At 33.3% G+C, this 25,870-nt stretch overlaps 3 protein-coding genes across 3 annotated transcripts; all 3 read right to left on the bottom strand.

The window, feature by feature from the left end:
• Positions 1-207: 207 nt before the first annotated feature.
• LOC102616111 (ferritin-like catalase Nec2) lies at positions 208-1,787 on the bottom strand. Its single transcript, XM_006479850.4, has 3 exons — positions 1,353-1,787; positions 983-1,208; positions 208-798 (listed from the first exon to the last, which is right to left on the bottom strand). Exons 1-3 carry the CDS (start codon positions 1,676-1,678, stop codon positions 421-423), a joined length of 930 nt encoding a protein of 309 aa, XP_006479913.1. The 5' UTR covers positions 1,679-1,787; the 3' UTR covers positions 208-420.
• Positions 1,788-7,427: 5,640 nt separating this feature from the next.
• LOC102615816 (bifunctional protein FolD 2) lies at positions 7,428-9,753 on the bottom strand. Its single transcript, XM_006479849.3, has 5 exons — positions 9,496-9,753; positions 9,205-9,388; positions 8,958-9,115; positions 8,619-8,831; positions 7,428-7,819 (listed from the first exon to the last, which is right to left on the bottom strand). Exons 1-5 carry the CDS (start codon positions 9,607-9,609, stop codon positions 7,589-7,591), a joined length of 900 nt encoding a protein of 299 aa, XP_006479912.1. The 5' UTR covers positions 9,610-9,753; the 3' UTR covers positions 7,428-7,588.
• A 13,847-nt stretch (positions 9,754-23,600) lies between these two features.
• On the bottom strand, positions 23,601-25,095 carry LOC102615509 (hypothetical protein). Its single transcript, XM_006479848.4, has 3 exons — positions 24,960-25,095; positions 24,803-24,878; positions 23,601-24,665 (listed from the first exon to the last, which is right to left on the bottom strand). Exons 1-3 carry the CDS (start codon positions 25,014-25,016, stop codon positions 23,938-23,940), a joined length of 861 nt encoding a protein of 286 aa, XP_006479911.1. The 5' UTR covers positions 25,017-25,095; the 3' UTR covers positions 23,601-23,937.
• Positions 25,096-25,870: the final 775 nt, after the last annotated feature.

The following is a 25,870-nucleotide window of genomic DNA, read 5'->3' as shown; positions in this document are numbered from 1 at the left end:
TAATTAGATGCATTAATCAAAATACCTAGCTATAAATGTCAGCATGTTGATAACATTTATAATAATATATGTGACTTTTTATACAAAAAGTTATTCTTTTAGAAATTCACAATGATCATGATCATAGCTAGTTGTTAAACAGAGAAAACTTCATTAAACACAAGGCTCCCTAAATGCCATCACCAAATCAGAAGAAGAAGAAGAAAATTGCTAACACATATACTAGCTTATATTATAATTAATAAGCTCAAATTATTCGTGGTTCTTATACAACTTTGCCAATCGTAAACTAGGTCATATGTTTGGGCTTCCATTTATTCTAATTAATCCCTGTGAATCAATCACAGACTGTGATTCACAGTAGACAGCCGTTAAACTTGTACGTAAACGTAACTGAAAGTTCATACTAATGAGCAATGATTAAAGTGCAGCAAGAAACCTCTTGGCAACTGCCCCGTTGCCACCATTGGGAAAAAATCCTCCTGGCTTATTTTCACTGCCAGTTCCGTACACAATCCTTAAAATCTCCGGCGGAGTTCGAGAGTAGGATAGGGAATTAGCATTGGCTGATAGAATGTTACTATCTGTCCTGTTCTCAGCGCCAAGTCTCCGTGGCACCCTTAGGCCCTCATCTTTGTTTCCGCGCTTGCCAAGCCGGTTCCTAAGGGCGGAGATACGGTCAGTGAATTCAGCTACTGTCATCTTATAAGGAACCACAATCTGGTCAGCCCTCTCGTATAGTAACGTCCGTATTACTGCATCTTGTCCAGACTCCACTCCTAAGAGCCCTGCAACTAACTGCAAATTAATTAAATGGACAGCAAAAGAGTTAATGCACTAATATATAACACAAGTGAAGTGAGGGGAATTGCCCCCCCCCCCCCCCCCCCAACCCAAAAAAAAAAAAAACTTCTTCAATGGCCGTAAAACAACCGCTAGAAATTAATGAATAATTAAGATGGACTGGTTCGAGGTTTCTTACACTACGAGAAGTGCAGTTGACAAGGTTGGGAATGGTGCCAACATAACCGACGAGTCCCACATAAGGGATGACATAGCTTGCTAAGAGATAATTGACAGTGTTGGAATAAGGGTCGAATGGAGGAGTGAGTTTGTAACCAACTGCTTGGTCAAATATATTGGCGAAATTTTGACGGCTGAGATCTATCTGAGGCCTTGCAAATCCACCAACTGTTGTTACGATAGCCCTGCTTATAATCAACACACACACACACACACACACACACACACATAACGGAACACCCATCGGATTAATTTTCATCAATTGCTAGCTAGCTAGACAGCCAATTAATTAGGGACTAAATAGTTGGGGCCGGGAATTGAAGGATCACCTGAGATGACCAATCTCCTGATAACCGAATTCCTCAATGATCCGATATGTAGTATGGTCAAGGTTGGCCTTGCTGGCGCCAGTCGGAGGAGGACCACCCGCTGCCATCTCTGGCTCTATACTGTCAAGTCCTCTGCCGAGTGCACCATTTAAGAAGAATTCAGTTTCTAAGAACTCCAAATTCAGAGCTACTTGAATAAGATCCTTATCGTTGGCTTCGATTGGTCCGCGGGAAGCTGGAGCTGCAGCACCGACGACCATGCCAAAAAGAATATTCATTAATGTAAGATGCAAAGCTACAACGAAAGAATAGTATCGAGTTGCCATTTTTTTTTTTTATGGGCAATTCATAAACAAAACCAGCTAATAAACTTATTCATCAGATACAATAGCTGGCTGCGTGCATGACGGAGCCGCATATATATATAACAGATCACATGTTTAGGCTGAAAAAAATCTGCTGTGATTTCCAAGCTTTAATAATTACGTAATGTTGACAAATGAGGAAATCTTGAAGTTTGCTAATGGCGCAAGTAACTTAATTAATTGAAAATGATGTATCAGACTCCTTGTTTATAATATTTTGCCATGATATATTAAAACTATTACAACTAATGATGGAGCATACACATCTTCTACTGTGAATTTTACCCTAGTGATATAACTAATTACCTATTTACCTAATTCGATTTGAACATAAAAAAGTGTTTTGGGATTCTGTGGAGAGATGATGTACACTAGAATCATATTAAATTAATACTTAATAAATTAAAAATTTTAATTAAAAAATAGTTTTTGTTAGTCGCAACTTAGAGCCAATGTGGTAAGTTAATAATTCAATAAATTTATTATATAACAAATTTCAATAAAATCTTGTTTTTTTGTTGGATCCAATTAGTAAATTAATTAATAATTAACTAATGTCAAACTAAATACATGCTATATGTCTATGATTTCCTTTGTTGTATTAGTAGAATATTTTATGTATTTCATCGTTCATTGTTATTTTTTTCACATCTTTCATATGAAAAACTATTGTTGTATTATATGTGCTATGTTAAAGGAAATAAAAGAAAGATCGGCTTAGTATATTGTCTCCAAAAAGTCTTCTCTGGATGTGTTATCATGTAATTGTGATTTAACCTTACAATCCAACCAAAGGATTACTAAGGACTTATTTGAGATTGCGGTTGAAATTTAATAAGCTGCTTATTTCATAATTTTCGATAAAAATAATATTTGGTAAATTTTGTAAAAGCAGTTTATTTTATAATTTCCTCGATTTTATCAACAACTTTTAAAAGCATGTAAGGGGTTATAAGTAACTTATTTTATAATTTTCTTTATTTTATCATCAACTTTTTAAATCAGGTAAGGGGTTACAAGCAGTTTATTTAATAAGCTACCATACTTTTTTAAAATTCCTATTATAACCCTAGATTTTAATAAAAAGATAATTATATCTTATTTATCCATAAGCCCTAATATATAAATCATACATTTATCTTTATCATATTTTATGTAACAGATTATAAAGTTCTTTAGATTTTTTTAATTGAGTTTTTTAATATAATTTCACATATTTAAGAAAAAAATGTCTAATATTTAAGAAAAAAGATATATCTAAACAATTTTATTGAGCATGTTCTAAAAATAAAAAGTGATTAAAACTTATATCTATTTTGGTCATTATATAATAAAACAATACTTTCGTAATAAAATTTACCAAACACATACACTCTACTTTTCAAATTCACAGCAACTACAACAGCACAGTTTACCAAACGCCAAGTTACTTTTTTAATCAGCAGCTTATTTTATCTGCACAACACAAGTAGCTTATTTCATCAGTCTCCTTAATCCCAAACTGGCCCTAAGTGACTAATTCACTCAATTCAGATTAATCAAAATTGTATCATACAACTTGACAAAATCACTATATTCTTTAATTATAGTATTTCCATATTTCATAAAAAATCTTATTATGAATTGATATTATCTTTATAAATTAATAAATTAGTAATTAATTTATTAATTTATTAATATTCACAAAATTAATAGATTTTTCATAGTCCAAAGTTATTAGTTTATTGAGGTTTTACTGTATATTTTCAGCCTTTAGGAGAATCTTGAATTAAATGCTTTATGAATATTTTTTTAAGAAAAGCCAAAGGAAAAAAAAAAAGAAAAAAAGGGAACGGAGGGGGTGGGTGGTTTATGAAATATTGTTTTGTTTTGACAATATTAACAAAAACTGTACAGTTTTGACTAGTATTTATACAAAGCGACCGAAGTAATTATCATAAAGGAGAAACATTAGAAAAGTGGTTGAAACATAAGAGTATTTGTAAACCCCTTTTATTACTTGGTTTGTATATATCTCGTATTTTGTTGACGTCGAATCCTAGAAAATATTTGTTATTGATGTACTTAGATTTTATTTTTTCTTTTTTTCAATCAAATCAAGTCCACTCTTCAAGGGTTATTAAATGAGGATACTTTTTTTTGTGGATGATGGTGATCCTACCGCGGGCTTACAATTTTTGGCAATATTTCGAAGTTGGTACATGCCTTATGTCTTATTTTATGACCGACCTTAGTATGGGGTCAAATGTATACAAGAATAATTAAGAAAGAAAAGAAAAAATGAGAATGAACATCACATTTACAACTTTTGAGTTAGATAGGTCTGAAAAAATAAACCAACCAACTAATTACATAAGTCTGAAAAAATAAACTTTGACAATACATATTTATGTCTCTAAATAAATGAAAGATAGAGTAAATTTTGGGGCTATTTATAAATTGACGGTGGCTACAACTTCTATCGTAAAGCACTGATGACGACCATCAGATCGTAGTAGTAAGTGTAAATTTTAATATTTATATTTATAATCGTGCAGTTATCATCAGTGCTCTACTGTAGAGTAATTTCATCATAACCGGACTATTATAAATTTAGACAACTTCCGATTTCTTTTCTTTTCTTTTTTTTAATAACACAAAAACCTCTTGCGGACAAAATGCCCTTAAATGAATGTGACCAAATTTTCCTCTCAAACATTTTTCTTCCCATTAAGCAGTAGCCACGGAGCACCAAATATGTACTGAGCAATAACACGCGCAAGTTGTTGGACAAAAAAACAAGCTCTCCGTTGTCAAATGTGGTAGCTCTAGTTCGTTGACGCTCTAGACAAAGTATTGAGTGCGCTGAAAAAACATGTCCTATCTAGCACGCTAAACTAGACAATTTGGAACAATGCTATTCAAGTGTGTCTTAATACTATAAAAACAAGAGAAACTACAGCAGGCCAAAATTATAAATAGCTCCTAAATTTATTTTGGCAGCACTTTTTAGATACCGCCATATGCGTTATTTATTTATTTAATGAGTTTGCTATCCACAATTGTATATGTAGTCATAGCTAGCTTTGAAATTACCTTTATGCTACTAGTTTTGGAATGACCTAATATTGAGACAAGTTTAAAACAATATCTAAAAAATCTATATATAAATAAATAAAAGATGTGCTTTGGTGGAAAATCGCACTTTAGATGAAATTGGTTATTTCATATTAAAATGCGTTCGGTTCATTCATTAGGTGAGATATTTCTACCCTGCAATTTGTATAAACCCACCCTATTTATAAAAGTTATTTACAAAAAAAACTCACCTTCTCTTAAAATTTTTAATGGAGAAAAATTTTAACCAATTAATCAATTAGATTTCTTTTTTCTTTCTTACCAAATCTCTTGACCATTGTTGACCATTAATATTTTTACCCTTAATAATCATATTAATAAAGTAGTACTGATAAATTGTTTAAAAAATAAATATGAATTTTTATGTAGAAAATGATGAAGTTAAAAATAATTTGTAGGTATTTTGGTACTTTTACCATATAAGGGTAAAATAACCAACTTCAATACGTGTTACAGACACCTTAATAGTTAAAAATAGTCAAGAACCAAAATTACAAAAAAAAAAAAATTTGGGGATTTAATTGGTTCATTATAATTCAATGAGGATTTTATTGGTTGATTGTTAAAATTTCCTCCTTATTTGAAACTGTTAAAATATTTTGAATTATTTATTTATTTTTCTAAAGTAGGTTGATTTTACACAGTTTGAGGGATGAAAATATCACCACCCAAACTTATTTTCAAATTTATAGGGTAAAATTCATATTACCCCTTTCTGAAATAATAATATTTAAAATACCCTCAAGCTATTGTAAATTTCAATTTACTTATATTTTTATTTAGAAGATAAGGAAATAATACGGTGAATTGATGAAAATTATTTGTCTTCTTAATAGAATGGGGGGGGGGGTAAGTCGAGTTTATAAGAATTTAGAAATATTTTGAAAACTATTATTGCTGAGGGTAATATGAAATTAATCATTTAATTAATTAATTAATTTTTTGGAGGAAAGAATTTTATTTTTCCATAAAAAAATTAAAAATAAAATGAGTTGGACTAGTAGTACCCCTCCAAAAACTTCTTATAACTCGTTTTCTTTTCTGCTCAAAAAGATAAAAAAAAAAACTCATTTTCTTTTTTAACCCATTCAAATATTTTAAAATAATATAAATTTCTAAATACTACTAACACCCCATTAATGACACTACTAACCTTAACAAAAATACTGCCCCTATCTTTCAACTTTCTTTTTTATTGTTGAAATTCCACCATATAATCGGATTTTTTGTCCTCCTTGCTCCTAGATTTTTGGTCCAAAAAAAATCTCTATTTTTTTAAGTTCGAGTAATACAATAATTTAGTGACTTTTAATAAATGTTTCTAAGTGTTTTACCGAAGCTCTTTTTTTTTTTTTCCTTTTAAAGAAAAAAATTTATTAAAGCTATAGCTTGCAGGGTATGAATTGAAACATGCAAAATTTTTGTGATCTTCAGCGTATAGTTATTAATTGTTTATTATTCGTAGATTTCAAATTCAGTTACGAAATCTGCATAATTTTCATTCATCAATCGCTTCCATTATTTTAAAAGTATCAATGGGCAAGAAGAAGAAACATGAAAAACTCAAATTAGTTGTTGCAGAATTGATCCGCAGACATGAACAAACACGAAGTTATAGTGATAAGGCAGATTGCTCAGCAGAAAGTGTTGAAGAAACTGAAGAAAAAGGTAGGGAAGAGAGCGGAGAAGAAACACCAAAAGTTGCTACTTGCTAGCAACGAAGAAAATGAGGCCACTATTGGAGCATATACTTAACCAAATGAGGATATTTTAATATTGTTTGATTGTTGTAAAGATAATCATGAAGTGCTAATGATGTTCAACGATGAGAATCCGAATGCCTATTTGAATTAACATGAAATTATTAATCTAGTTATATGTATAAATTTACATCTCCGAAGTCACTTTCTTCTTTCACTAGGATTTTTTTCTCATTTTATTTAAATATATTTTTGTCCTTAGATGTAATTTTAACAAAGGTTAAATTGTAAATATTCAAAAGATATTTTAAAAAGATTTTGATTTTTGAAGGGAGTTAGGGTTTAGCTGTTTAGGGTTTCACTTATTTCATTTCGTGAAACAAGTGATGAATTATTTCATTTCGTGAGATAAAACCCTAAACCCTAAATTTTAGAAAATGTGATGTATTTAATTCAGCAATAATAATATAATTACAAACTCTTAGATAATTTTTTTTGCACAAATTAATATGACATGATTTAATTGGTTGAATTAGATATTTTTTAATTCACGTGATTTACTTTTATTATTTTATATTTTTATTCAACCAATAAGTTACTGTCAAATCAATTTGTATATGATTTTATGACTGTACCATCGCTCTTAATTTAACATCTCTTCTATTATGTATTTTCACTTGCATGTTATAAGCGTGAAATGCTTTTATTTTTTGAAACAAAACATTGCATTCATTCTACAGCGATGTGCCAATAGTCCAACTCAGAGAAAATTTGGGCTACTGCTGACGGCCCGCATGTTAATCATGTCCAATGCAATATAATCAAGGATGAGCCCAATAAAGAGTGAGGCTAAGCTTGCTTACAAATTCCAATAGTGAGGCAATGGCGCAACATGCGATGAACTGTTTTTTTCATTGATAAACTCATGAACCATCTTCACATGTATTATAAATTATTAACCATGATAAATAAAAATGTTTTCAAACAAAACCAAAGGAGAATGAGTACCGTCTCATGAATTACAATGAAGTCAAGAACAAAGACGAGGGCAGTTTTACAGCTCGATCACACGCTTTGCACCATCCAAGGTATTCCTGAGTAGCATAGCAACAGTCATTGGGCCCACACCACCTGGAACAGGAGTTACACATCCAGCTACTTTACACGCTTCATGGAAATCCACATCTCCCACTAACCTATAGCCTGACTTCTTGGTCGAGTCATCGACAGCATTTGTTCCAACATCAATAACAGCAGCACCAGGCTTGATCCAACTTCCCTTGATCTGCAAGTTAAGGAAACAAGTTTAAAAACACAAAACCTAGCACGTTCCACCAAACATATCAACATACTTTCAATCAACAAAGAGCTGTACGAGAGGGAAAAAATTTAATGTCATTTGGTTGGCAGATATGTTTTCGTAAGGTTTAAGCAATTTTATTAAATTAGTTACTGAATATACATATGACCCGTTAATCCATCTGTTCTACGATACGAGTTTATGAAGAAACATGAGGTCAGAAACTAAATACACAAAAGCTATACAAAAGAATCCACCTTCAGCTAATCACCATTTAAGAGAAAACAAAAATAAAATAGAAAAAGTAAGATTTAGAGAAGGTGTAGATGCAAAGAGGTCGATTGATAGGAGATTCAGTGGCTGAGGATTTTGACCATCTATGAAATTGAAGTCCTCAAAGAAGCGAAAGTAGAATCTCAACTATTTCCCAGAATGCTGAAATTTGACTTGATTAATTTGCATCATGTCAACAGATCCATAATAAGCTTGTATGAGATACTCAACTCAGGTTCACAGGTGATGCCTCACAATGTTCAGAGTATCTGAACGAGTTTATATCATATGTATATTCAAGAACACAGAGCCATCAACCAACAAGAAGTTTCTTTTACATTGTCACAGTAATTCAGTTCGAAGCACCTCAGTAAGCAAATTAAGCCAAGATATATGGAACTGCTAGATGATTTAAGATGAGACAAACAGGTATTAAAGGTATCAGCAAAAAAATATTTGTATAATCTCATTCTAATTAGGAATGCCGGAACTATAGTATGCCCATAGTTACCATCATTGCTTGTCCGGCTGCAGCAATAACAATGTCAGCTTCACGAACGATACTTTCAGGATCAGGGGTATGTGAATGGACTATGGTTACAGTGGCATCAGCTTTCAGCAGCAGCAATGAAACTGGGAGTCCAACAATGTTACTTCGACCCACCACAACAGCCCTTTTACCCTTTATAGTAACACCACTTCGTTTCAGAAGTTCAAGGCATCCCTGCAGAGAAAAAACCAACCTCAGAAAAAAAAAGAAAGATAAATAGGATAACCAAAGCAAATAGTAGGCATTTACATATTATATCAGGTTGCCACAATTAATAAGGCAAGAGTAGAGTATTATTGCCTTGGGCGTGCAAGGAAGGAAGAGGGGGTCTCTGCCTTTCATTGCGAGCTTGCCAATGTTCAAAGGATGAAAGCCATCAACATCCTTCTCAAGGCTTATCTCACCTAAAACTTTCTCTTCATTTATATGCTTCGGCAATGGAAGTTGAACCAATATACCTGTCAATCACAAACGAACGGTTTGCATTTCTACACACTAGTTTGTTCAAATTAAAATTGAAGCACATATACATTAACGACTAACCAACCATGTACATCAGGCATTGCGTTAAGCTCGTGAACCTTGCTGATAAGCTCGGCCTCGGAGACTTGCTCGGGGAGGTCTATGTCAAAAGACTTAATCCCAACTTCAGCACAAGCCTTTCTCTTCATGCTCACATAGCTTTGAGAGTCTTTTCTGCCACCCACTATTACTACTGCCAGTCCAGGCACCTGACCAAATCACGCGCCAAAAATATTAACAATTGTCATAGTCACAAATCACAAAGACAGGGCTGGAATTTCAGTTTGATAAATCAATTGATTGGAGGAGTAAGTACCTTGCCATATTTTTCAGAAAGGAGGCGGACTTCTTCTGCGATTTCAGATCGGATGGTCTGAGCGACGGCTTTGCCGTCGATTATGGTGGCCTTCTGATCTGACGGTGCCGCCATTATTCTAGAACTAGAGATTTGATAACTCTAATTAATTGCTCACTCACCCTTCTCGTAGGCTGGCGTTTACCAACCGCGCAGCCGCAGACATACTGTGCGAGTTATCTCATCCGGGCCCGTTGTGAGGGGCGGGCTTGTCGCAGGGTTAAACCTGGACAGGATTTTTTCCGACCCTTGGAAGCACCCGCACTTGAGTCTTGAACATGAACCTGCATTGGGCCTGAACTTCGATTTTAACGGGCCTGGCGCCCATTCGTGGCAATAAATTTGGGCCAGGCTTAGAGCTCGAACAAGCCCTGATTTTTTTTTTTTGTGGTATATTACCAATCCGACATTCAAATGATATATTAAGCCCGACTAATAAGGATTCGAACCGATAAAATTATTAAGGCGGCAAATCTCTCGCAATAAATATTTAATACAATTGCATTCTTAGGCCTCGAACCAAAGGACATTTGTTAAGTTAGAACAGCTCCATGACAAGCTTGGTTTTATTATTATTGTTTTTATTATGATTATTGTTATTTTTTTCCTTGGATAAAAAAATGCTTTGATCTCTATTCTCTAGCTATGATAGTATGATGTAAGGAATTTGTGGTGAGGGATGCATGATTTCTTAGTTCATTAACTAATTCTTATACAAGGGAATAGGGACGGTGAGGGCGTTAATTACTTATCAGAAATCACGGGATTGATTCCTGTTAAGATATCTTTTATTCCATATTATTGTTTCTCATGTTATAACTGCTTCATTATTCGTTTATAAGTAGTTGAACGATAATAAGATAATCAAGAAAGATGATTACCGTGAAGCCACGATATTTGGAAGTAGAAATTTCACTAACATAAGTGAAAAAGAGCGAGACAAATTAATATTAGGCAAGTCTAATTAATTAATAATTCAATTTGCAGGACACAATATTAACAAACTCCATCTCTGCGCAACAGTGAATATTTCATGTGAAGAAGGGTTTATGTTTGTTACAATTAGCTGTAAAGAACTTATTTTACAGTATTCACGTATAGATTCATAAAAATGGGTTTTTTACACAATAAATTGATCTCATCATCGACATCAGCCCCAGTTTTTACAAATCAATGGATCAAAGTCCATGGCTAAGTGTGACTCCATGACCCCAAAAACATAATAGTTCTGATGGGATCTTCAGCGCGGTAGCTCGGCTTTCGCCTCTCAATTCCTCTATTAATTGGAACGTTGCAACCTCGTTGAACTCCATCTCCTGCCGCAGCCACCATGGCTGCTTCATAGGCCTGCCGGAATTTTTCTCCGATCGTTCTCTTCGAATCGTGAGTTAGAGAACTTTCGCCGGCGACTTGATGATGCTTCATCTTAATTAGCACTATTTGTTTTCAGGCTAAGATATTAGAGCTAGGGTGGGGACTTGTATGGCATTATATAGAGAAATGATGTATGAAACTATTTTAAGAGCTGACATGGCAATATTCTTTAATAGTGGGTGGGCCCTCGTTCCTTGTCGGGATTGGTCAGATTCTTCGTGGTTGTGGATGACAGATCAGCTTGATATTTCAGACTACTTGATTGCTGCTTGTCCCAACTAGTCCATATTTATTAACCCTATATCATATCGCATTATTAATTTAATTTTTAATTTTATCTATTAGGCTGGGTGGTTATTAACTATAAAAACAAACCAATACATGAATCGAACGGGAAAAGGTGTTTTGCGAATCACGTATATTTTAATCACGTTCATATCCATATTTATACCGTTAGCTTGGTGATTGATGAGATTATTGCAGCTGACATTTCCTCATTCATATATATATATTCCAAATTACATGCAAAATCTGCTATATATAAGATATGCTTCGAATTTTATAAGATGTCCCTTTTAAATTCGAATTTGCTTTTTAAAAGAGTCGGATTCGTCGTGTTGATGATGTATTCGGCGATAGGGCATCTATCCATGGAGTTTAAAAGGAACTTCTCGTATAAGCATATCAATATGAAGTTTGTATTTTCACTCCCATCAAATGGGTTTCAAGATGCCAACAACTACAAGGTGTATTCTGTAGAATGCACCACTTGTTCATGGCTGATACGCCGGCGCTGGGGCCAGGCTACTCAGCTCCTTGTAATTTTCAAATGACGAAGATGGTTCGTGAGAAATGATAATCACAAAAACGTGTAAGCGACTCTACTGAGCTTGAATGGTCACCATCTGTCCTTAGCAAAAGATTTGTTTGGGATTGATATTAACATACAAAATTAAATTATTTAATAAACACTAACTATTTTAGTTTGAAAGTTGTATTAATATAATTTTTTATTTATATGATGAAAAAATCTATTATATTTATTGAGTAATAAAAAGTATCAGTCAAGCATCTCTCCATTTCTCACCCGGGGGCAAATCTCTTCGGCTGAATGTTATGAATAGATTCATGGTAATATTCCATTATGGAGCACGTATTGACAAGAAACAAACGCCGACCAAGAAGTTCATGTCGATCAGATTCTTATCACTTAGAAAGAAGGCACGATCTCACACCCACGCGACAGTTTCGTCATGCCCCAAACTGCTGGAGTGAACACGATTACCCACGTTTATCCACGTTCGGCGGTTGAAGGCTCCTTGAGGCTCCTGATCACCCACGTCTAACGGACATGGGAAGGGCCTAGAAACACGGAACAACTATCTATAAAAGCTGAGAAAAAAGAGATACATGGGAGATACAAAAAAAAAAAAAGAGAGAGGGGGGAAACTCTGCCGAATTGATATAAGGCATTACTACAGAACAACCTTAAACAAATTTTACTTTAAGAACATCGCAGTGAGTGTGCGCAACCATAAATTATACAATTTTTCTGTAAACTCCGTATACTGACTTAAGTATCGGAGGGTTTATGCCGGAAAAATCACTGGTGTCTCTGATTGGTTTCAGTGAACGCAGGTTTGGAAAGAAGAGGAAGAATGATTTGAGTCCCAGGAGCTCGAGCAATTGCTAAGGTTAGTGGAGTGCAGCCTCTTTGTAATTGTCAATACAATCGTTGGTGATACAATCTGGTCAGGCCGAGGGTGACCAGATTTCAGCATCAACAATATCTTTAATAATTTTGTCAAAATTATTATTTAAAATTTATATTTACTACATACTATTAACTTTTATTTGATAGTTATAATTTTTTTCTACAGCGGCTATATCTTAAAAAATATTGCACATCAATCTTAATCAGGACTTAAGACTAAAGAGTCATGCTCAATGTTTCCTCACAATTTCATTTAGGGTGGCAACCTCAAATTTAGATCCATCCAATCTGACTTTGAATTGTTCGGGGTGAAACAAAGATTATCTGAATATAATCCGAACTTTAAATCCAATCAAATCTAATCCGGTTAAGTTTGGATCAAATGAATATTTTGAATTAATTTGGGTTAGGATCGGATCAAATTAAATTCATATAACAAAAATCAGTTGAATTTGGGGACAAAGTTGATATGGTTGCCAATAGCCAAAGAAGGCTAAGATTGTCAAGCCAAACTGTGTGCAGAAGCAGAATAATAAGAGCAATAATGAGAACAAAGCATTGATTTCCACCAAGTGTCAATCCTTCGAGTTCAATTGCCATATTTGGAAAAAGATTATCCAAGTTATCTCCTTCCAAGATCAAGAATCAATTAATAGAGCTATGTGTTCATGAAAACTGAAACAATTAGTCTCTCCTTCTTCCCAAAAGCTCAATACTGGCTGGTTTGTGGGTTGATGTGTATCTGTGGCTGCCGGCTGGGTTCGTGGTTGTTCAGCTCGTGGCTATTGGCTAGGTTCGTGGCTCGTAGTTTTGGCTGGGTTGGTGAACTTTTTCTAAGTCAAGTTGACTAGTTCTTTGTTCGATCGTGAATATTGAACTGAAAAGCATATATAATTTATTAGGGGGTGTTAGAATTCAATTTAATTCGCTCAATTTGTCTGATCTGTAAAAATTTAATCCGTAAAAATTCGATCAGTGAATTGATGGATTAGATTGGATTGAAAATTTAAAAATCTACAATCGGTGAATTGGATATTGATTTATTTCTATGAATCCTCAAAAATTTGCAAATCTGCAAAAATATATATTTATTTAATAAAAAATTAAATTGGTAAAGATGACATTTACTAATGAATAAATAAGTTAAAATATAGTTACATTAATACCATATTATATCTCATCCAATAATAAAATAAAATAAAAATAATTAAAAAATATATACAGCTAATCTAAACAAATTAACTTTCATGTACTGATCTAAATAAATGAGATTTTTTCTTTTCTATTTCGGTGTGTTATATTTTGAAGTTTGAAGGTATTTTCTAGCTTTATTTAAAAAAGTAATTTATTTAAATCATATTTAATTTTAAATTTGATTGGTATTAAAATTATTTTTACATTAATTTTTTTATTTAATTAATTTATGGATAGGACATGATAAAAAAATTTTAGCCCGCAAATCAATCTACAAAATGATAGATTAGATATGGATTAAATCAAATCCGCATCCGATCCACATGTGTATGGATTGGATTTGTGTTGAATTTCATTGATTTGTGGATTGAATTGGATTAAAAATTTATAATCCGTAAAATTATGTATCATATATTGATTGATGTATAATTTGCAAAATTCGATTTGCGAATACCCCTATAATTTATATTTTAGATATGAGGTCTTCGGGCTTGTGAACTTCGTATGAGGCGTGGTTGAGTTTGAGTATATGGAACTTAGGTTTTGATTTTCTAATTTGCTTTTGTATTTTAATTTTTTTATTTTAAGCGTAATCCGATCCGATTGTTCGGATTATACAAATATTATCTAATGTGATATTGAGCAATATCCGAATTCGCTCTAAACATGTTTGGGATCGGATTGATTTTATAGGAATACGATCGATGACAAACCCTAATTTCGTCACTGAAGCTGACAAGAACCTGAGCGGTTGGAATCGAAACCTTACATGCTAAGAGCCTCTAGCCTTGGAAAGCCCAATCAAGAAGACTAAAAGCCCAAGACTGGTGCTTGTCCCATGAACTCATTTCATGTGCGCTCGTTGCATGTACATTAAATGAACACGGCCAATGTAAAAACAATTTACACCCGTTTATTAATCTCAGAAAACCCCTCTTTCTTCCAATTATAATAAGGGTGAATTATTTGCATTCTAAAAATATTTTAATTTTAAAAAAATTATTATAAAATTTATTATTATTATTATTATGTGAATTACTATATGAGACAATTAATTATAAGTCAATATTACATAATTATTTTAAACATTCATACAATACACTTATTATACAATGTCTTAAGTCCTAAAAATTTATTTTTTAACATTTTAAGCCATACTTAGATGAACAATAAAGAAATCAATGCTTTGAAAAAAAAATTGACTACAAAATATGTGCAATACTGTTATTTTTCAAAAATCAAATAAATATGGGCATTATAAAGAAGCCCCCTTTTTTTAGCTTGTGTCCCTTTTTCTTTTTCTTCTTCCTCTTCCATTTTTTTTTATTTTGGTTGTATTTATAGAATATTTTTTATTACTTTGTTCTCATTGTAAGTTATTTTAAGTACAAAATCCAGTATTGAACATAAATAAATAAAATTAATAACTAAAATTGTGTTAAATAATTTGTTTGCAGCTTAACTTGATTATTATTAAAAGTGAGTGTTAAATCTCTTAAAAATTTAAGGGTGTTTTTATAATTAAAGTGAATGTTGATAACAACAATAGATTTTGCGTATTAATCAATGGGGTTTACTTAAAGACGGAGTTTCAAGAGATATTTGAGCGGTGACAATTCTATATAAAAGAGATCCGCCATATGCCTGGATGTGATCTGAGCTCAACGTTGCTCATCCAAAATGCTAAATGATTTACATGTCAATGCTAATTTCCGTCAAGTTTACCACAATGAACTTGAAAAGTTCATAGGCAATGGTTTAGCATTGCTGAACTAATGCCGATATCTTCGAATTTTGAAAATTTGTCTTAAAGTACCCAATGCAATAAAATGACCGCGTAAGATGATACCAAACAACAATTTGCTTCTACTTGATTTGTGACCCCAAATTTCCTCCAAGCAATATTGGGAAATAAAGCTGCACCCAAGAGCAACATCTTATAGTTGGCTATTTGTATTACCTTGTGTAGTCACAAGTACAAGTACAAGATTTTCTCGGCCCGAAGAGAGAGTGACGAATCTGTTTAGCCGTTGATTGTCCTAAATTAACCCAATTAAAAAAAATGTAAATATATATGTTGTATTTAAGAGCTAGTTCGTTGGCAACCCATGCCTCCAATAACCTTTGGTGTATGGGTTCAGCCATTATTGGGAGCTTAACTGTCCTTTTAAGTAGGAATTTACTTGTTCCCGCATATTTAGAATAAAATAAATTATATATATATATATAAAGCTAGTTGTATATTTTAATACCATACTTGGACATCGTTGGCCCTAGGAATGACAATTGTACCCGCAAATCCGTAAACCCGTCAAAATCCGCCCGTTGCGGGTAATTTTATCCGTTGCAGGCGGGTTTAGTATTATAAATTAAAACCCGCACATGGATGCGGGTGGGTTTGGTATTAACCTTATATCCGGTGGATACCCGCATGGATATCCACCAAACCCGTAATAATTTTTTTCAAATATTTTTAATTTAATTTAAATATAAAGATATATAAAGAAAATAATATAATTAATCAAATTACTAAATAGCCAAAGGCTCAAAGTTATGTATGTGTGTATATGACTCATCTCCTATTCTAAAGTCACAACCTAAAGAAAACTAAAGACATTTCCCTTCGAATTAGTATTTGAAAATATTAATCTTAATTATTATTATAGCCATTGTGTTGGATGGGTGCTTATAGTGGTGAATAAAATGAATATCTTCTCTTGGATCTTATTTTAAATGATAATATGAAATGTAATTATTATTTTTAGATATTAGTTTGTGCTTTTTAAATAGATTTGTGTAATTTATACTTAAATTTGAGAATTTGTGTTGAATTGATGTGGAAATTTTACTTTTTTATTTACATTGTTTAAATATAAAATTGAATATGTTATATGGAATTTGAGGTTATTATTATAAATTTATATATTAAAAATTTGTGATTTTAAATACGGAAACCCGTAAAAAATCCACCGGATACCATTGCGGGTTTGGTAATTGTTAAAACCCGCTGCGGGTGGGTTTTTTTAAAAAAATTAAAACCCGCTGCGAGTTGCGGGTGGGTTTAATAATTTAAATTTTGTGCGGATTTGAATTTGGTAATGACAAATCCGCTGCGGGCGGTGTCCATTGTCATCCCTAGTTGGCCCCCTAGGAGCGGGTTTTGAGACCTTTATCTAAATAGATAACGTGGCTGGAGGTTATTTGCTTGTAACCTTGAATGCCTGGGTCAGCGGTCGCCATCTGCGGATTTAAACTTTAAAGTAAAACGAGCTCTGACGTAAGATTTTACCTAAAACTAAAACGAGGTTGGTAGCTAATAAGCCAGTGGTTTTAATTCACCACCTTTCTCAACCATATCCATATCTACTTAAGGTTTCATTTTAATTCACTGTTGTTGATAATCATTGTCGAGTAAATGTGAATCGTTGCACTATCATGCCCATCGTCTTTATTTTCCACCAACATTCGTAATTATTGCAGTAAAAGACCCCGATTCTTTTACTTTCTTAAAGGATGGGCACGTGATTCTTCTCTGTAAACTTGATATGACCGGCCCGGGTAATCCAATTTTGTAATAAAATATAAGTTGTTGTTGTTGTTATTATTATCATTATTATTATTTTAAATTAAAAACCACCAATGAGATGAGGGTTAAGCGAGATAACAAAAAAGTTGGGATCAGGATGTTAAAAATAAGGGTTAATTTTGTCCTATTCTCAAATATTTTAATATTTTTTGCCACGCACCCATATGTTTCGAAAATACTCACTCTACACTCAATTCCGTTATTTTAACCGTTTATTCTAACGGTCAAAGAGTAAATTTGAAAATTCATATCCTAAATATTATTTGATGATGATAAATTAAATTTATTTGATAATTTAATTGATGGAATTATTATTAATTACCTTTAAATAAAATTTTTTAATGTAAACATTAATTATTAAATTAACATTTTATCTCATTTTATTTTTCTCTAATTCAAAATAAGGGGTATTTCGGATATTTATTTAAATTTCAAATAGCTCCGTTAAATATAACGGTCAAATTAACGGAATTGGGTGTGGAGTGAGTATTTTCGAAATATATGGGTGCATGGCGAAAAATATTAAAACATTTGGGGGCAGGACAAAATTAGCCCTAAAAATAAAGATTCATGCGGATTCACATTATCTTTTAGTTAAATTATTTATTAAATTAAATTAATAAAATATACAAGTTAAATGAAAAAAATCAAACATATATGGATTTGTGGTGTTTTTATTTGTGTATTTATAGTGGTGTTAAACTTAGATATATGTTATCTTAATGTTTAATTCACATTGTAGTACTTTTATTTGTGAATTTATAGTGTTGTTGTATTTAGGTGTTGAGTTATTGATTGTTGAATTATGATTAGATTTTATTTGGTAAATTTGTTAAATTTTAAATGATATTTGAATTTAACATCATGCAGATTTGGATACCTGGAAAATCCACCTGCAGTCTACATTGGTATTACTACATTAGAATCCACATATTTTTTTATGGATTCGGATCTCAAATATAAATGCATCAGGATGCTTCTACATTCGGATTCAGATCCGGAACTAGATTCTGCCATCTCTAGGTGAGACCCCTACTTGTAAAATTAAATAAATCACATAAGAAAATTCTAGATGAGAGATGAATCGAACCTCCAAAGAAAAGAATAAAAAGCCAAAGAAACAAAACTACGACTAAGTCCCCCCCCAAAAAAAAAAAGAAAAATCCCTTGAAGAAAAAAGGAACTAAATCTTGTATTAAGACCAATTGTCATTAGTTTGAACAACAAGATCCCAAAAAATCGAATCGTCATGAATCATATGCTCAGCAACCAAATCAAACTCAACCTGGACCTCAATATCCTACAAACTATCAACTGAGGCCACAGCAGGAGAAACAACAGGGCTCACAGGCCAATTATCAGCTATGGTATTATTACCCTGCAAATCTGTATCAAAACTCTTATCATGAATCAAAGGAGCTTGGGTAGAAGTATCTAAATCAGTAGATGATAAAAAATTAAGCCCCTGGGGCCGATTATCAGCAATAATAACAAATTGAGGGCAGATGCCACTCTGGGTTGAACATTAGCAATACCCAATAGACACGAGCCTCTTCCTTTTATCCCAATTAACCCTATCCTGAATCACTCCTGCAAGCTGTTGGGGCTCATGAAGCCTAGGATTGGCCACATAGTATGCGATAGCAGAATGGCTTGGGTGCTTGAAGAAAGCACAATAATCGAAAACCCCTCAAATATAATATCTTGCTAAAAGCCAGAATCTACCTCACTAATTCAATACACATTAACAATAGACACGACGCATCGTATATACTTCATCAAAATTCTAGTAACTGAGGGCCTATTAATAAAGGCCATAACATAGTCTACTGTTAGGAGTTTACTAATGGTACCAACAATATAAAATAAAGCTTGTTTACAGTGAATAAAATGAAAAAGTAAATAAGATAAAGACACTCAAACAGGCATAACAAGAGATTTCTCCGAGCAATAAAAAGTAGGCAACTGTTTAAAAACACGTATATTCCTGCAATTAATATACAAAGATTGTTAATCTAATTATGGGAATGATCATCTCCCATCTCAAGCTTAATTAAGACATGTCTATTATCAACGAAAGACACCTGGGAGTTCCCAAATGAAGAAGCAATGTCAGTCTGGTGTTAAGTCACATGTTAATAATGCCAAGTCAGTAAAGCTAACTGTCATAAGTGCCAAGTCAGAAAAGCCAGCTCAACAGCAGCAATCATGGCTTAACTTATTCTATTATGCATATTCTGCTCGTGTGCATTATGTTAGATAAGTTAGAATTGGCTGTTAGTAACTAATTAGTTAGCTTTACTTGTAATAAATATAGACAACTTGTATTTTGGATTGTTCTATTATGAATAAGAGATTATAATTTCAGTAAAAAAGTCAATTTTCTCTCATTTTCTTGGCTGCCAAACAGTAGCTTCTTCAATCGATTTACATTTCTTTCAGTATAGAGGATTGGTGCGAGGGACACAACAATATAACACCGCTGGCCGGTAGCTATGAGGGCTTGTTCATGCATCTGCTTCAAAAACGAGCAAATGTACGCTTCATCGCTTTATCCACATGCTTCACCACTTCATTGATGTTCTTGTCTCATCAATTTCACATGCTAGCTTCACTCGGTTCATATATAGAGTATAAAAAATTAGAAAGCAACTTTTATTTGCTTCATGAAAAGCCGAGATAAAAACATAGGGTAAAGAAAGAGAGAGAGCGAGGAAGAGAGAGAAGAAAACAAGAAATAAAATAAAAAAGGGAAGCCGAGAGTGACGAAAAAGAGAAAAAGGAAGAAAAGAGAGAAGAAATTAAGAAGGTGAGAGTGAAAAAGTAGTTGGAAAGAGGAATTGAGCGGAACTTTATAGAAAATGGAATTGAGTAGTTAAATTTATATTGAATGAATCAGTGAATAATAGATTTATGAAATTTCAGTAATTATGTTATAATTTTTATGATACATATAAAATTTTATATTAATTCTCATAATTAATCTTTAAACTCCATGCTTAAGAGAAATCCACATTCCCAATAATTAATAGAAGCCCCAATAAAATAGTAACTAAGCATCAATCTGTGAGTGGATTCCTATTATTATTATGTATTTCATGAAGCATTTATGTTTGATAGCATGTTTAATTTAGTATCATGTTATGATTTTATGTATGCACATTATATGATTGATTAAGTCATAAGATATGATTGTTAGTCACCGTATATGTACCTTTCCTATGAGATACTTTATGTATGTGTATTGAGAGTTAAATTGCTCTGCCTCCACAATGATGTTAATTCTACCGAGTATGAGAGGTATGTTTCCTGCTCAGCTCGTTCAATAATGATCCCGGTGAGTATTGATAATTATTTCCTTCGGTATTATTTGACATAGTTTGTCTGCCTATACAATGATGTTAATTCTACAGAGTATGAGAGGTATTTTTCTCACTCTGCTCATTCAATAATGATCCCGATGAGTATTAATAGTTATTTCATTGGGTACTATTTAGCATAATTTGTCATGTATGCTTTGTATGATTTCATGTTTGCTTATATATTTTGATTAGTGCAAAGTTATCGCATATAATTATGTATACACACACACACACCCCACCCCATTTCTTAAGTTCCCACAAGATTTCATGCAGTATAGTTTTTTTTATCAGTTAAGGATGGGCCACGACATGCGTTGCTGCATGATTTGTATTTTGATTACGTTTATATTTATATGTATATATTTAAGATGCATGTTTGTATAGTGAGATGTTAAAAATGCACATTTTGAATATGTTTTACAAATGAGACCCTGCGTCTCTTTATATATTTATAGTGGAGACCTGAGACCATTTTTTATATATATTTAGTCATGTTACGAGCTTTAGATACAAGTATGAAACATGTAATACAATAACTATCACACAATTCGCCTCGGATCACAATAGAAGGGTCGGTGCAGGTTTGGGTGGGTTAGGGGCTGCCGTCTGATGGAAAGGTAATAGGTGTTCAGGGGAGGGTCTGGTGGTGGCGGGTCACCATCACTGGCGGCTCATGTAGCCATAATCGGTCGGTCAAGGTGTGGTCAAGTTAAAAATTGAGATCCATCATTTAGTTGCATAATATTAGTTATTGACTTCAATGTTTCATTGATTCATTCCATACAATATAATGTCCTTTTTTTTTTTTTTCATATCTCATTTTCCCCCTAGTTTATTTCTTTAGCCACTCAGCTATTTTCACTTCTTGAGAATTAATAACATGAATAATATTAAACGTACGTACTTGTAGCGAATGAACCCTTTGTCAACTTCGAGACGGAGATATATGAAGAAAAAGAAAAAGAAGAAAAAGAAAAGGAGGAACATAAACAAAAAAGTACTCTTCGGTCGGTCACATGCTGAACATATACATGATCAGAATGGAAATGCTTTAGGACTAAGATTCTCTTTTCAATCTTTTCTTGGCTATGAATAGTTCACCATTTGTTGTCCTTGTACATTTCAATTTCACATCACAAATCTCATAATATCTTATTGTACGTGTTGCATATTTGGCGTTTACGCAACAAAAAAGTAAAAAATAAAAGATAAGCAATGGTAGATAATTTTGCGCACAAGCTCATCTCCCTGCATTAGATTTACTGATTTACAAAACCTATGCATAACAAATCATCATCCATGTTTTCTTTTCTCAATTTCAGCTAAAGTTGAAATCCATGATTAAATTGTCGTCTTGGTCTTGGATTTGAACTGAAGGAATTATATATGTAGGGTCATTTGATTTTTTACAAAGGGGTATTATTTCATTAAACAATAACTAAGTGGGGGACTACTTTAGTGGAGACAAACATTTTTTGTCTGCAGATTCTGTTAATCATTAATTATTCCATTGAAGAGGGCCCGGAAATGCTCTATATGATATCCAACTTCACTTGTAAAAGATGATAGGAAACTGTACCATGCTGTAGTTAATTCTAATAAAGTTATATAATTCATCTATCATCAAAATTAGTAACTGGTTGGGTTGTATAGAAGAATAATGATGTTCTCTCTTTCACCAATCAAGAATCAAAATCATAGAGCTTTTCGGAATCTTAAAAAGATATAATGTGCTGTGCGTGCACGCGCGTGCTTGTTTTATTACATAGGATGAGCTAAGAAGTTTCTGCATACTGAGATGATACAAACGTATGAAGGAAGGATATGAGATAAGTATATACGAATTCTTTTGCAAGCCCTTGTAGCAGGTATAATCCTTTGTGAATATTCGGCTCTGTATTTTAAAAAGTTAAGGTTGTGGATGGGAAGAATTGTTTGCCTTCAAAAGCACTTTTTGATATGATTATGATCTCATTGTGAGCCAATCTGGCACTTAAGGTTATTCTATATCTTTTTAGTTCATATATGTAATTATGGGGGCTCATTTTCAACTAGCTAACTTGTTAATGTTCGTGAACGTGCATGCCTTAACATCACGGAAAGCATTTTTGGATTTAACTCAAATAATTAGTATCACAATTTTTTATGTATAAGCAGGAACCGATATACAAATATTGGTGGGCACGCAAAATCTTTTCTAAATTATATGACTAGATATTTCAACAACCATAAAAAAACTGGGGATAGAAATTCTTACGGGCAAAACTGGACCCATTTGTCAAATGTGGAGACTTATAAAGGAAAAAGAAGATGAAATCAAAGCGCACCGAACCGGCTTTCTGTTGAAAGTGGGAGCTAGCCCCACTGATATCGTCTCGCATTTTAATTTGAGAGCAAAAGACATCTACAGAGTACAAAGGTGTTTCAACCAAATTAAAGAAAGAGATTGCTTTGTGAAAAAGATCAGACTTTTAGGCATTCCCGAAGAAAGGAAAAAAATGGCAACACAATTATTGTTCAGCCTATATATTAAACATATATAGCTTCGATGCATTAATTTCTAGCAACAATGCACGTACGCAAATTATTTCAACTTATATACAATAGATATAATATGTGGAACATAATTAATATTCATATCCTCAGTTGTCGGTTTGGGGTCACGTTAGTAGATCGGGATTCTCCCTTGATTTGATCATGTCTTGAGCAAATAATTCAATTACTGATTATTAGTTAATAAATAAAAAAATAAAAAAAAAGTTGAATCTTATCCATACACTACTACTAAAAGACACATGACAAAAGATCTTACAAAATTCAAAAGAGATCAGATCAGTAGAGGATCATTTTCCCACGGTAGCTTGCATAATATCATTTAACACATAACTGACACAAGAGACAGGAAAAAGGGAAATTTTTTCAGGACCTACAAATTTACGTAAGCTTACAAAATACAAGTCTACATACTGACCTGCCGCTTAAGCAAACTCAACCAACTAAACAAGCTAAATGAACGAAGTCTATTAAAAACCCTCAAAATTAAAGCACACAACGAACCTTCTTATTAATTTTACAAAACTAGTTAGTTCTTGCTTCCACCCCAACCACAACGCGTAATAATGTTTGTGTACATATATAGAGCTATGCATGATGAGATCACTCAGTCTATAAGATCACATAATTGAGCATCCAGCAGTTCCTTCATCGTTGTCATAATAACCATGATCATCTTCAGTGAACTTATGGATAGGATCAGGCGGTATGTATCTGCCCGGTCGGTGATAGGAGGAATTATAATAGGCATGCATGGAAGGGGCGTAATACGATGTGCTAGCAGTAGGATATGTCGTATTGTAACTTACTCCATGCAATGGAGCTGGATGAGGTGGATAATACATGGGCGGGTGTTCCTGTTGCATAAATGGCGGGGAGGGGTATTGTTGCTGATGACGTGGAATCGGGGCCACCTCCGATGGAATGGGATCTACAGCTGCCGCGACCGCCGGAGAACCAGTAATGCCTGCTGCGGGTTCATTGCCAACATTTTCGCCGCTGCCGCCAGTACCGGAGGAATTACCCTTCTTTTTCTTCTTTTTCTTGCCTCCACTGCCATTCCCACCCTGACCTTCTATGCCGGTTCCCGGTGGGTTGTCACCGGATTTTTCATCAGGCTTCTCTGCTGTATCCTTATGACGATCATCAAGTACTTCTTGGCCATCCTTGCTAAGTTCTTTTTGTTTGTCATTGTTTTTCGACTTTCCAGATGTTTTGTCCTTCTTCTCCGGCCAGAGCTCGGCGTGTTTTCCTGATCTCAGAAGCTTCTTAATGAGAGTCTCTGCGTCAACGTTGCCAATCACCGTAACCTTATGCTGCTGTGAATCTATAACCGCGGTATACACACCTGAGTATATATATCATCAAGAATCATATAACTGTAAATTTAAATCAAATAAATATAGAAACATGCACCTAGCTAGCTACTTGAAAATTGAAATATTAAAAGAGTACGTATTATATGGTAGAATTGTTATCTAATACCTTCAATCCCTTTAAGAATTTTCGTGACTTTTTTCTTGCAGCCTTCGCAGTGGATTAACACTTTCAACACCCATGTCTGTACGTAGTTAAAACAGTGGAAAGATTAGAAAGAAATTAATGAATGTTTGGTTTGAGAAATGAAAATTAATTTATTAACCTGAAATTGAAGCGGATGCGGATGTGGAGGCTGATCATCAGCTACTTTGGCTGCCATCTCAGGGAGTGAAAGAGAGAGCTTAACTGAAGAGGAAGGAAAGGGAAGCTACCTAATTTGAGAAATTGAGTTTGTGGGGAATTGAGTTAAATAAATAAATAAAGCCAATCAGAAAGTATTTGGTGTATGGTTGCCACGTCATCTTGTCCCCTTGCAACTTGTTTGGATTGATTTATTTCTACCCCGTGAAATCTAACTAATTTTTTATGGTTTATTCGAATTGAAAGATATAAATAAAAAAAATTAACAAAAAAAATTAATTAATTTAATCTTTAATGAAAAAATGATATTATCTCCATTTAAATTCTTTGATGTATTCAAAATTGTTGAGTTGTGTGCTACGTTAACTATTAAAGGAAATATATTTGGGTTTATAAAGAGAATAGATCACTTCACCAAATAGATTAATATTTCAGGTTGGATACCTAGAAATCTTAAGCTGTTTCGTCTGAGAGGGGCTAATAAGGGAACTTTAATTTCTTCCCCTTTGTAGATAAATTAGCTCATCATCAGATTGGCTATTATTTTTTGGTGTAGAAAAAATTTGAGAACTTTATGCAAATACTTTCTCCCACGGAATTTTCTGTTTTGCATGCTAAGCAAGAATCCATCAACGAGGAAAATATATATATATATATATATATGGCTAATGCTAAGTTACATGCATGTATCTTACACTACTCTCATATGAATAGTGAATGATGTGGGTCCACTCACTATTCGTGTGAGAGGGTTGTAAGGTACATGCATGTAACTTAGAGAGATCCTATATATATATATATATATACATACATACACACTAATAGAAAATAGAAAATAGAAAATATCTATAACCTTTGCAACTCAAATTCGCT

The sequence above is a fragment of the Citrus sinensis genome, chromosome 3, assembly GCF_022201045.2.
Source record: "Citrus sinensis cultivar Valencia sweet orange chromosome 3, DVS_A1.0, whole genome shotgun sequence".
NCBI classification, from domain to species: domain Eukaryota; kingdom Viridiplantae; phylum Streptophyta; class Magnoliopsida; order Sapindales; family Rutaceae; genus Citrus; species Citrus sinensis.
The sequence above is the reverse complement of the archived record's forward strand: the minus strand, read 5'-3'. Positions and strand labels throughout refer to the sequence as shown.